At 41.9% G+C, this 13,546-nt stretch overlaps 1 protein-coding gene across 1 annotated transcript in view; it reads left to right on the top strand.

The window, feature by feature from the left end:
* The window catches only part of COL6A6 (collagen type VI alpha 6 chain), a 57,624-nt gene that overhangs the window by 34,005 nt on the left and 10,073 nt on the right, over positions 1-13,546 (top strand). The window contains exons 22-31 of the mRNA XM_056857068.1: positions 735-797; positions 1,235-1,297; positions 2,097-2,159; positions 2,677-2,727; positions 6,377-6,412; positions 6,832-6,894; positions 8,133-8,195; positions 10,191-10,226; positions 10,322-10,358; positions 13,497-13,508. Of these exons, the coding sequence (XP_056713046.1) occupies positions 735-797; positions 1,235-1,297; positions 2,097-2,159; positions 2,677-2,727; positions 6,377-6,412; positions 6,832-6,894; positions 8,133-8,195; positions 10,191-10,226; positions 10,322-10,358; positions 13,497-13,508 (487 nt within the window). The remainder of the gene's footprint in view (positions 1-734; positions 798-1,234; positions 1,298-2,096; positions 2,160-2,676; positions 2,728-6,376; positions 6,413-6,831; positions 6,895-8,132; positions 8,196-10,190; positions 10,227-10,321; positions 10,359-13,496; positions 13,509-13,546) is intronic.

Below are 13,546 nucleotides of genomic sequence, written 5' to 3'. Positions count from 1 at the left end.
ATACAGGAGTGGTGGACACTAATCTGATGAACTGGATTTATTTCTCCACTCCTCCAGATGAAGTCTACTGGGTGACCTTGGGCTAGTCACAGTTCTCTCAGAATTCTCTCAGCCCCACCTTCCTCACAAGGTGTCTGTTGTGGGGAGGGGGAGGGAAGGCGATTGTAAGCTGCTTTGAGACTCCTTAAAGGTAGAGAAAAGCAGGGTATAAAACCCAACTCTTCTTCCTCCTCCTCCTCTAAATAGTAATTATTATGAGCATACACCATCTTGTTCTTCTGTCATCAAGATGGCATCTGTGTGTATTAAATTGAGCAAATGACCACAAATTTGGCATTTTGTACATTTAAAGAACAACATGAAAAATTACATAGAAAAATTACAGATTAATTGCCTGGAGACTACACAGTTGTTCAGAATAGGATTTGGAAAAAATGGCACTTTGGGGATTTGGGATGGGAGCTGCCAGTGTATATATGCTTAGTTTGCCTTTTAAAAAGCTTGCACACCAAATAACCAAGTTGCTTTCTGCGCTAGGGAAAGTGCACTAACAGTTTGGAAAGTTCTGTGAAAGCATTTTCTGAAAGACCAAAGCTAAGTCATGTGGTGGGGGTGGAATAACACTTGTACGATTCTTGTTGTATTATGAGTTCTACCGTATTTCCGATGTATTTCTGATTAGTAGCCCATCTGGGTGAGTTACTTAGACCTAATTGATGTAATATGTTTTTTAGGGGGAACCTGGAATTCCTGGTGTGAAAGGACAGAAAGGAAGTGCAGGAAATAAAGGTCTTCAGGTAAAATGGCTTATAGCTTTTGTAGGGCTGTTCAGAGTTCACTGCCATAACAACCAATGTGAGGGACTGAAACTAGGATTGCCAGCTCCAGGTTGGGAAATCCTGGAAATTTGGGGGTTGGAGGATGGGGTTTGGGAGGGACGGGATGGGACGGGACCTCAACAGGGTACAGTGCCATAGACTCCACCCTCCGAAGCAGCCATTTTCTCCAGGGGAACTGATCTCTGTAGTCTGGAGATCAGTTGTGATTCTGGGAGATCTCCAGGCCTCACCTGGGGATTGGCAACCATACCTGAAACTGAGGCTGGGAAGGAGCAGTCATGGCCTGGTATTGAACCCTGCAGGAAAAGTCTCATATAGTCTCCAACATTGCAGAAAAGAAGGTTTGTTCTAGCCAAAATAAAAATAATTGTTAATAGTACTCATTTTCTTTGCAGGGAAGCTTTGGAGAGGCAGGCCCTACAGGTGATCAAGGAAAACCTGGAATCAGAGGAAATAAAGTATGCATTCGCTCTTCTGTTCTTAACCATCAGAATGTACACCATGCCCACAGCACATAAATGAGGAAGAATATCTCCAATCCTGATTCTTCCCTCAAAAAAAAAATCTGAATTTTTTTTTTACTAGCACCAACATTTCTCATGCTTTTATGGACAGAGGCTGTTTGTAGGCAGAAATCAACAGACCTCCCTTCTGGTAGTTATGGGGAAAGCAACACCTAATGATTTTATCCCTTTCAGGCTGTTATGGGAAAAGCCCATTGCTTCAGTTGATAAAAGCCTGGTAATCCTATATTACATTCATAAAAAGAAATACTCAAAAACAATCAAAGGAATATAAGCACTGCTAGAAACAAGATGGATTTTATATGAGAGTGACTGAGCAGCACACAACTTCTTATCAGTCTCTGCTCAAGTCAAAGTTCAAGTGACCTCCATCCCAAGGCAGTGTGCCTCTGAATACCATTAACTGGGTGGCAAAGTAGGGAAAAATTATTGCTTCTTATATTCTTACATTCAAATAAGAGTATTTATTAAAAGTATTTTTTAAAAACCTTGTATTAAAGGGACAAGCTTTTTTGCACAAGTAAGACTCTTCCCACAGCACCCTAATTTTATTTGAATGCTTAAATTTGTCAAAATTTGTGTTTGACAATCATGGCTATTTGCATTATTCAGAATGAATTATTTTTCACCTCCTGTTTGTTATGTATTTACATCCATTCTGATATCAGTTCAATGACTTGCCACGTCAGCTTCTTTGTCACAAATCTGGGATCATGTACATTTCATTCTCCAGGGAGAAAGTGGAGATCCTGGAGAGAAAGGAGAAAGAGGCCCCCATGGTCAGCGGGGAATGAAGGTTTGTAGTTTATGCCTCTCTTACAACTGGCTGTCTGAAAACTGCCCACTCCTCTCATTCGCAGGGAGAAGGGTGCTTGCCATGCCCCCTAGGGAGGGACAGGCGACTGCAAGTTTGTCCAGAGGGGCATTCGGTCATGGGGGTGTAGGCCCAGAGGGCATTTAACCCCTGGGAACCCTCCACATGAACCTCTTTAATGATGATGTATAGGGTTGCCAGCTCCAAGCTGGGAAATACCAGGAGATTTTGGGGCGGAGCCTGAGGAGGGTGGGATTTGGGGAGGGGAGGGACTTCAAAGCCACAGAGTCTAATTGCCAAAGCGGCCATTTTCTCCAGGGGAACTGATCTCTATCGGCTGGAGATCAGTTGTAACAGCAGGAGATCTCCAGCTAGTACCTGGAGGTTGGCAACCCTAACAATGTACACAGCTTGAGCACAGTGATGAATGGCTGCTACCACAGGCTGACTACTGGGGATGTGGTGAAGATCTGTGATAAAATAAAGTTTCTGTTCTCAGGGGGATGCGGGAACAGCTGGTTATGGCAGACCTGGAAGAAAAGGATCAAAGGTAACAATATAAAAGAACCATAACAGAAAATTTGCTTTGTTGTTTACAAGTTACTCCAAATTCGTTATTGGGGTTGCAAATCTGTATAGCATAAGTCTCGCTAAAAGCAATAAAACCAACAGGGTGCATATCTCTACATTCAGTTCCTTTATAAAATTCCCATTTAATTGACTTCGGCATTATAATCCAAAAGAGAGCAAATCTGAGTCCCAGTGATATTGTTTCTTTGATACCAACTTTGGATGATGTCACTAGCATGTTAGTGCGATTTCTGCAAATTCCACTGTTTAGAGTTTTAAAATTATCTGAAGTTATTTCATGCATAAAATACTGCTTAAAGGCCATTTTTATTGTAATCCTTTACAAAAACCCTTTCCACTTTTTGATGTGGAATAGAGATCATTGTATTTGAGTGAGGGGATTAGCTTTATTTTGTGTATTGCATTACATGCAAACAAGAGAATTACATACACATCTGGTTTTTAGTTGCTTTTTGACCCCTGTATCTGTAGCATCTCCAACTGCCAAAGAGGCATGCTGTTTTTTGAATCAAACTGATCTACCTTCTTCAGAAACAGAATATTCTACAGAATAACTGTCTAAGAAAACTACCTCTGTGTTTACTTACTTGTGCATAAGTGACTTGTTTGGACTGTGTATATTGTGTCTACATTTGAGTGCATTTTCTGTCTTCGACAGCATTTTAAACGTCTTTAGTGTTATGCAAAAATACCTTTCTTGGCCATATGAAATCAACCAAATCTATATGAAAATAATAATAATTAGGATGCACCAATTCCAATTGTTTGTAATATCCATTCTCACTATTTATACTGACTATGCTGCAGTAATTTGTAATGGGCATAAGACCACTTTCCCTGTTTGCTGCAAAGACTCAGGAATACGCTGATGGTCTTCTTAAGTAAACATTAATATAACTTTATTCACAATAAACAAAGACAGGAACACAAGGCCTACCAAAATTCTTTGTAGTAGCTTGCCGAGCCAGCTTATCCTGAGCCCTAAATAAAACCTTGCCTGGAGCAGAGCCAGATTTCTGGTATCCTGGAACTACAATAAAACTTAAAATAGACTTTTGAATATTATACTACCCATTGAAGAGAAATGGGCATCATGCTTGGCCATGAGCTCTGTCTAGATACTGAAAGTCACGCAGCTCTATGGCGGAGGAAGACAGTGAAAGTGATGGCATTCAGAGGTGGGAAAAGGTTAAAAAGATTAAAAGGTAATACCACAAATTATTTTTACTTTGCCAAGCATTCCATCCATCCATCCATCCAATCATCCAGCCATATTTTCATCCACCCATACGTTTATCCCACTTTTCCTTCAACATGCTCAAGGAGCATGTATGGTTCTCCCTCTCATCCATTATATATGCAAAACTATCGTGTGAGATGTGCTTAGTACATGTGGGTCAAGGGATGCCCAGCCCTACTAACGCTTGTCGTGGGCCACCTTAGTACAAACCAAGGCTGAGCAGGGGGGCGTGATTTTGCTCCCTTACCTCTTCATGGACCAGCCATGCAGCCCCCCACCCATCAAAATATTTTTCTGTGGCTGTGTGAGTGGAAGAGGACAATAGTCTGGTCCCCAAATCCCCACTGTGTTATTTACTCTCTCTCAACCAAGTCATGTTATGACTTCAAGTTGGATCTCTCTGTAGCCAGAAGTCTTCCTGCCCCTGTGCCCTAGGCATGTGGTTTGCTTAGATACTCTTTCCTGTCAGGGTTCCTTGCCACACCCCAAAAACCTCTCAGTTGCCTCAGAATACTACTTATCCTGGCTAAAGGACGTTTCCAGCCAAGTGGAAAATGCCTCACTAACTGCTTGTCCTGTATCTTGGGCAATGACGGGATCCAAAAGTATGCTGGCAGGCCGCAAGGGGAGGTTCTTAAATTCAAGCAGAAATAGGAGGAGAGGGTCAGGGACAGTCCACCTCAAATGACCATCAGAAACTATGCAGAGGAGGAGGACTGGAGTCTTTCTAGTTGGGCTGGAGTCCATGCTAGGGGAGAGAGGGATAGAACACTAGCCAGAAGGAAAAAAACGGTTTAGGGTCTAGCTAACCTCTTTGCCTTATCAAAATCCAGAATGGGGAATTAAAACAACAAAAAAGTTCCTGAAATTCCCGTATGTAATTAAGGATGTGGCAAGAGGATAGGTGTGTGTGTGTGTGTGTGTGTGTGTGTGTGTAAAGTGCCGTCAAGTCACAGCTGACCTATGGCGACCCCTTTTTGGGGTTTTCATGGCAAGAGACTAACAGAGGTGGTTTGCCAGTGCCTTCCTCTGCACAGCAACCCTGGACTTCCTAGGTGGTCTCCCATCCAAATACTAACCAGGGCTGACCCTGCTTAGCTTCTGAGATCTGACGAGATCAGGCTAGCCTGGGCCATCCAGGTCAGGGCAAGAGGATAGGTACCAGTCCAGAAGATGAGGAGGCTTCAGTAAATTGTATTTTGTCACATTGGGGAGAGGAGACTAACTGATGCAAAACTTTTGTGGCCCAAGAGGAGTTTGATCAGAGGAAGGAATAACTCACTGAGTGTCACTGCTGCCTTGTGCCATCCACCTTATATTTCAGTTATACCCCTTTCCTTGGGGGAGCCTCCAATAGCCAAGGCCGTCACTGGGGGGTATTTCTAGGGTTGCCAACCTCCAGGTGGTGGCTGGAGATCTCCCACTATTACAACTGCTCTCCAGATGACAGAGATCAGTTCCCCTGGAGAAAATGGCCACTTTAGCAATTGGACTCTGTGGCATTGAAGTCCCTCCCCTCCCCAAACTCCACCCTCCTCAGTCTCCACCCCAAAATCTCCAGGTATTTCCCAACCCAGAGCTGGCAACCCTAGGTATTTCCCTTATTGGATCTCACAAGGAGTGAGAACAAAGGTGGAGAAGGTTATTGCTGCAAGTAAATGCCACTCTACTTTATTTTCCCATAACATGAATGTATCCTGTATGAATAATATGTACAATACCCTCTAGGGACAAAGGGGGATAGTTTATGAGGGCCAGTAGAACGGGCTAAAATTGAGGGATATCAGGGCTGGGGTTTATAGATTTCATCAAGGGCCTCCTACCTTTCCCCCCATTATTAAAATACTGGGTAATCTAAGAGAAAGTTATTGGTTGAAGGTCACCTCCCAAGTTTCGTGGCTGAGTAGGGGCATTAAACTTTTTAGTCAGAAATGTATCATTAACAAGAATAATTTGGTTGCTTGTATTGGAGTAACATATCCTAATTACTGTAAGAATTGTACCCTTTGGCCATTTAGCATTTCAGGTTTTTTATTACTTGGTTTTCCAGTTTTGTAATCCAGTTTTATTGAATTATTTATGGTATGTATTTTACTGTATTTATTGAATTTTTTTCTGTTTTCTTAAATTTTGTAATCCACCCTGATTCTCAGTGAGAAAAGCAGACCATAAATGAAAGAAGGAAAGAAGTAGTTTGGGTAAAGATTAATTTTTTTGATAGGTTTATTGGATTTTTTTTCTTATGTACCTGATTTTATGTATGTTTTACGTTTTTCTAAAATAAATTTTCTTGTTTTAACATTTTTGGCAACGGGACTGAGACATCAGTCTAATTATGGTAATTCTGTCATGTATTATTAAATTATAGGGACAAGAAGGATTCCCTGGAGACACTGGAATTCAGGTATCCTTGGGCATATGTTTTGAGAACTGCATCTCACAAGCGGGACACCTTCCCAGTTCAGTCTTCATTAGCACTTCTGGTAACAAACTGTGCATTTCCAGCGCAAAATATAAGAATGCAGGAATAGAGAGTGATCTGTGTGCTGTGAAAGTCTATCTCCAAATTATGCTGGGGGATGATAATTACCAGTTTAAGCAGTTTAAAGGCTGGCCTGTCAGGATTCCCCCGTCAGTGCTACAAATTTGCAGTGGGGAGGGCGTTTATAGTTTTCTTGTGTACTTGGACGTTCCTTAGCAGTTGTGGGAATGCATATCACGGGAAGCTGAATGAGGAGGAAATTTTTCTTCTTGAATCCCTCCCATTTTTATTTCATTTTCTGCCACCTTTTTACCATCTTTGCTTTATATCCAATTCAACAGGGTGAAACTGGAGGTACTGGCATTCCCGGGGAACCTGGTCGAAAAGGGAATAGAGGGAAAATGGTACTGTGTCTATGAATATTTTGAGGGACTGTTTTGATGGTATTGTTACCCACCCTGCTTAACGGTGTATTATTTTTGTTTTATATTCTGAGAAGATTATATTATGCTACTTTTAAATTATGTGCTTCCTCCTTTGGGGACTTGAAGACTGGTGGGAATGTGGTCATTTAACCTTTAGCTTTTTCTATCACCAGTTTTATGGTTAAGATTATGATTCATTGGATGGCTCAAAGTGGATTCGAAAACTTGTAAAATTAGAACCTAATAAAACCAGTCACAAACAACTGAATGATTGAACTCAATTGCTCAAGTGATGGGCTTTCAAGAAGCCTATTCCATAATCTTGGAGCCATAACAATAGAGGCCCAGCTTTCTTCCATCACAGATCTGAGATCACCAAGCAGAATTTCTTCCCAAATGATTTCAAGGAATGTGGAGGATCATACATAGGAGAGCCAGCTTGGTGTAGTGGTTAAGAGCGGTGGTTTGGAGCGGTGGAGTCTGATCTGGAGAACCAGGTTGGTTTCCCCACTCCTACACACAAAGCCAGCTGGGTGACCTTGGGCAAGTGATAGCTCTCTCAGCCCATCTACCTCACAGGGTGTCTGTTATGGGGAGGGGAAGGGAAGGTGATTGTAAGCCGGTTTGAGTCTCCCTGAAGTGGTAGAGAAAGTTGGCATATAAAAACCAACTCTTCTTCTTCTTCTAAAACCAGTGTGGCCAATCATAGGAAGCACATGCTGATTTCTTGGGAATTCTTCTAATGAGCCAGATATCCAATTGCATCCTGCATTTTTATCCAGAATGGTCCTAGTTAGCATTGTTGTTAACAAAATGATATGTAAACAGAAATATACAGACTTGCCCAGTGTGTCTCAGCATACTAAAATCAGTACCCGGACTGTCTTGGCTGCAGCCACCACATGTGTAACTAACTTACTTTCCTCTATTGATCTGTTCCAACAATACACTGACCACAGCCAAGGAAAGATACAGATTTTGTAATGGTCATTTTTGTAATGTAGTGGAAACTGGAAAGTTTGGAGGGGGGCGCTATAATAGTATTTTTTAAGCTGCCTTTCTTTCCAGTCCCCTCCCACCCCTGATATTTCTTTTTGTATCACACTGACCAGCTGTCATAATTGCTGATGTGGGTGGTACCTTTTGCCGTTGTTATATATACTGTTTACATTTTTTAATGTTGTAACTAAGACAAATTAGCTATATACGTTTTGCAGGGTCCTGCGGGTGAAACCGGTGTAAGAGGTGGTCCAGGAGAACGGGGTTATCCAGGACGTCGGGTATGCCTTGGTCTGATCAATTTTGTACTATTTGTATTTGTGTCAGAAGCAACGTCTCTTTAATTCCCAAAGTGTATACTTTTCTGATAATACTGGTCTTTCCACTGCATCCAAAAGTATATGAAGTAATCTGTATTGTGAGTCACGTTATGCCTCCTGCGGGGCTTTTTCATACAACTAGCTTCCTCCCCAGGGAACTGTTGGTTCTTAAGATGAGCTGATGGGGGGGGGGGGGGGGAAAGCTGTTATCTTCATTACTGTATAGGAGACAATTCCAGCAGGTGCAGTTTGCCATGCAGGGCTGAGAAAAAGCTGTACATCTTTCTTGTATACACCTATGAAAGGTACAAGAGCCAGGATCCCTGTCATCACACTGGTGCTGTTTTGCATAATGATCTTCAGCAAATTATTTTTGCTAGCTTTAGGGGAGGGGAGGACAAGTGCTTAACAGATGATTCACTCTTGCTTGCTTAATCTGTTTTTCCTCCCTCAACACATAATGTATAATAAAACCACACTGTAGATTATAAAATGACAATCAGAAGAACGGAATAGAGCAACTTATTCCATAAACTCTGTCTTTTTTTAATACAACCCTTTGTGCTCTTCAGTTACTGTATGTGAAGGGGAAGCTCGGCCTATAAGCCAAAATAATGAGGGAAATTGGATGTTAGCTGCTGTAAGACATGTATTCAAATTCAAATTTATTTGCATTCAAAGATCAGCAGTAGTTGATATAGTACCAGCCATGTTTAAACTATTGAATACCACCATTACAATAATGCAATACATCTCTAATCCAAGGTGATAAATCCCTAATCTAAATACATAGCTATTGTACACTACTCCGTTTTACGGACAGACATCCTCATCTTACACACCTATACACAATTTGTTAATAAACATCATTAGCAAAGGATACATTTAAAACACCCAACTCTCTATACATTAACTATATTTAATAAAAGCATTTAAAATTTAAGCTACCTTCTTCTGTCTTACTGAGCATGCCAGTGGACAAAATTTTGTCACCTTAAGGGTGGTTTCATTGAAACTATGACATGTATTCACTATTAACATAAATTAATTGTTATGGTTTATTCCTTCCCAAAAATCTCTACTGTAGTGATCTGTGGGGATTTGGTACTGTTGCTATCTTGTCCCTACCTTTACAAATCTTATTTTAGCAATTTTATCACCAGGGAAGGCATGGCAATTAAGCCACTACCCAACCGGCATTCACTGCTAGTGGACATAGTAAGACTAGGAGATTACACAGATTCATGGAGGAAGATCTGTCGATGGCTACTAGCAGAGATTATTAAAGATAGAGGCAGTAAACTACCAGTGCTGAGGAGGCAACATCAAGGGAAGGGCTTGGCATCTGTGCCCCATTTATTGGCCCTCCAAGACAACTGCTCGGCCGCTGTGCAAAACATGGACTACTGGTCTGATCCAGCAGGGCTCATCTTATGTTCTTGCATAAACCAATTAAGTTAAAATCTATAAATGGGAGCTGTAGAGGAGAGCTTCCCCAAATCTGTTGTATAGAGTCTCTTGGTTATTTTGAGTTTGAAATGGCATCTGGTATTTCGGCTGACTGATTTGTGGATCATGACACATGAGTACATGAATCCTGATCCACAGATCTTCAAGCCATACTGTCCACCAGATGTAGATATGGATCTGCTCCAGCAAGGATGGTTGTGTGGGCATTCCCGAGCACGGGTTTGTTTACGTGATCCAGCGTTGTTCATGAATTCACATGTAGCATGGTGATCCATGTACTAAAGTTTATTTCTGTGTATGGATCTTAGCCATTGCTATGAAATAGGAAAATGTTGCATCTGCATTGGTCCTATACCCTTGATAGACTGCTTTGTTAGGGCACAATGAATGAAGGGTCTTACCTCTATAGTATAGGCAGATAGACAAAGTAACTTTCAGATAAATTTCCAAGCGTACAGTTTTCTGATTCCAATGCTGTTCTTCTAGGGTGCCAAAGGAACAAAAGGGCTGGCTTCATTTTCGGTATGTATATCTGTAGAATGCATTACATACTATTTGCTAAGAAAAATATCTACTAGCAGTTAATGAATCTCAATTCATTTTGTTTTTTCCCCCAGCCCTGTGAACTCATTGAGTACGTGCGTGAACACAGCCGTAAGTATCTGCTCTTGATTGTTTAATATTGAAAGCCTAGAAATGTCAATAGAGAAAAGGATGGGTTGGGGTGAGGAGAGAGAATGATGACTGCAGTGGTGAATTAACCTGAAATAATATTAATTAATAGGGCTGCAAGCTTTTATAATTTCCAGTTGATGTCGTCCAACTGGATAGAGTCCAATTGCCATAGCGGCCATTTTCTCCAGGTGAACTGATCTCTATCAGCTGGAGATTAGTTGTAATAGCAGGAGATCTCCAGATATTACCTGGAGGTTGGCAACCCTAATTACAACTGATCTTCAGCCAATAGAGATCAAATCACCTGGAGAAAATGGCCACTTTGGCAATTGGACTCTATGGCATTGAAGTCCCTCCCCTCCCAAAACCCCGCCCTCTTCAGGCTCCGCCCCAAAACCTCCCACCAGTGGCAAAGAGGGACTTGGCAACCCTACCCTTCGCAGCAACAGCGGTGGCTCTCCTGGCTGGCCAGCTGCCCAGCAGCCCCCCTGCCCACAACAACAGTGGCTGCCCTACAGCCTGCGCAGCAGGTTCCCTTCCTCCATGACAAGAGGGCCAGCCACTCCCCAGCTTGCCTCCCTGCCTACAGCTTTGCAGCCTCAGTGCATTGTAGGCACAGACAACACTCACTCATCTGGGGATGATTTAACCCCCCCCCCCAATGTATTTTTTAAATGTTTTCAGATTTTTCTGCAAACCTGGGCAGTCCCCCAAGTTTGCAGAACGTTCTGTTTTTAGTCAATCTGAGCCCAATCCACAGATTTAGCTATCCGCTGTTGGGCCCACATGTGGCTGTCAGATATATTGAATAACAATGGTTTTTGTTTCTAACACTGACTGGTAGCTTTTATTTATGGAATTGTATGTTGCCTGATAGGAAGCTGATAGGAAGAAAGTAGATTCCTTTGAAATGTGGTATTGGAGGAGAGTGTAAAGGATACCGTGGTCTGCCAAAAAAACCAAATTAGTGGGTTCTAGATCAAATCAAGCTTAAACTGACCCTAGAAGCTAAAATGACTAAACTGAGGCTGTCGAACTTTGGTTACATTATGAGAAGACAAGAGTCACTGGAAATGACAGTCATGCTAGGAAAAGTTGAAGGCAGCAGGAAAAGAGGAAGACCCAATAAAAGATGGATTGACTCTATAAAGGAAGCCACAGCCCTCAATTTGCAAGACCTGAGCAAGGCTGTTAAGGATAGGACGTTTTGGAGGACGTTGATACCTAGGGTAGCCATGAGTCAAAAGTGACTGGATGGCACTTAACACCCACACCCACACGTTGCCTTATATTTCAGTATCTTGAGAAACACTTAAAATTGAGGTTTCAGTGATCAGTAAATTGTATGTACTTAATAAAGTGGTTTAGCAATTAATTGACAGATGAATAATCAACTAAAATTGTTTAAATGCGTTGACAAACCTAAAAAATAGCGAATCCTTTGTTTTAAAATGTACTTTCCCCATAAACGTGCCTTCTTTTCCATACTTTTATTAGCTGATCCAGGTGTTAAATTACTTAACACAGCTATGTAGACAGTGTTATTACACTTTACAGCTGTTGGGAACAGCCGCTGTGTTATCTCGTATACTTGCATTTTTATGTGGAAATGTCACAGACATTGTACTTTATGGACTTTTAGCCCACTATTTACAATCTGTCTTGTCACTCCACCCTACCCGCCCGTGTATGTATTTGCCAACTGAGGTTTCAATTCATGCTTCTGATGTATTGGAATCTAGTTCATGAAATCTTATGCTACAAGAACTGTTTTAGTCTTTAAACTGCCGTGTGACTCTGTTTTGTTCTTGCTGCAGCGAGCTATCCCAGTGGAACCTATTCTGTGTATGGGACAAAATCTGATCTTTAGGGGGAGGAGTTCAGTCCATTGAATGATACTTTACACAAGAGTAATTATACTTTAATAAGTGGTAACCTAGAAGGACTTGCGGGAGGCATTTCATTTCCCCCTCCTGCACTATTTTGTCTTCCTCTTCCCTAAAAGGCCCCATAGCCTCTCCCCTTTTCCTACTTCCTTCTCTCCTCCCCACCCAACAGCAGACTTACATTTTATCTTTCCCTCTGTCTCCTGCCCCCAGCAGCCTCTGCCTAGGAAAACTATGGCCCACTTTACTCCACAGTGGGGACCAAAGCAGCTTACATTATTCACCTCTCCTCCTTTTTATCTTCACAACAACCCTGTGAGGTTAGGATGAAAGTATGTAAGTGGCCCAAAACCACCCAGTGAGCTTCCACAGGAAGATGGGGATTTGAACCTGGGTCTTCCAGACCCTAGTCTGAAGCTCTAACTACTACACTACACTGGCTTTCATAGGGTGGCTGCTGTTGAACCTGCAAGGACTTGTGGGAGGCATCTCATCCCCCCCACACTATTTCCTCTTATCCTTTCCTGAAAGCTGCCATAGCCTCTCCCCTTTTCCTACTTCCTTCTCTCCTTCTAGGGTTACCAAACTCAAGATGGGGGCTGTAGATCTCCTGGAATCACAACATATCTCCCAACTACAGAGATCAGTTCCCCCATAGAGTTGCCAGCTCCAGGTTCAGAAATCGCTGGAGATTTGGGGATGGAGCCTTGGGAGGGTGAGGTTTGGGGAGGGAAGTGTCCTCAGCAGGGTAGAATGCCTCTTTCTACCCTTTGATTGTTTTTTGGGGGTTATAAACCCCACATCTTTTTGGTTTTTTAAAAATATTACACATTTTTTCTGCAAACCTGGGACTTTTTCGGATATGTAGAATGATCTATCATGCCCATGCCCAGCTCCAATCACCAGATTTAAGTATCCTCAGATTTGGCCAACTTCGCTATTAGAATATAAGATGATAATTGCAGCTGCTTTCAACTGGTTGTGCTATGTAATAATATCTAGTGTGCGTTTATATTTTGTAATCTTTACTAATGTGTCACTGAAAAATCTGGAAATGTAAAACAGTTTTATTGTCCGAACACAACTGTACAGTAACAAACCTCTAGCCTGGTGGAAGCTGTTAAAGCAATGATTCATGCCATTAGTAACAAGAACTTTTTCTGTGTTTTAGAAAATTCTAGGGGATATGGTTTGGAATAATGTTATCTTTTTCTTTCCCCTTTCTGTTTAGCTTGCTGGAAAGGTGAGTGTTGGTTTTGATTCTAGACGCAGCTTGTTCTG

Source organism: Euleptes europaea, chromosome 11 (genome assembly GCF_029931775.1).
Source record: "Euleptes europaea isolate rEulEur1 chromosome 11, rEulEur1.hap1, whole genome shotgun sequence".
Lineage (NCBI taxonomy): Eukaryota > Metazoa > Chordata > Lepidosauria > Squamata > Sphaerodactylidae > Euleptes > Euleptes europaea.
The sequence above is the reverse complement of the archived record's forward strand: the minus strand, read 5'-3'. Positions and strand labels throughout refer to the sequence as shown.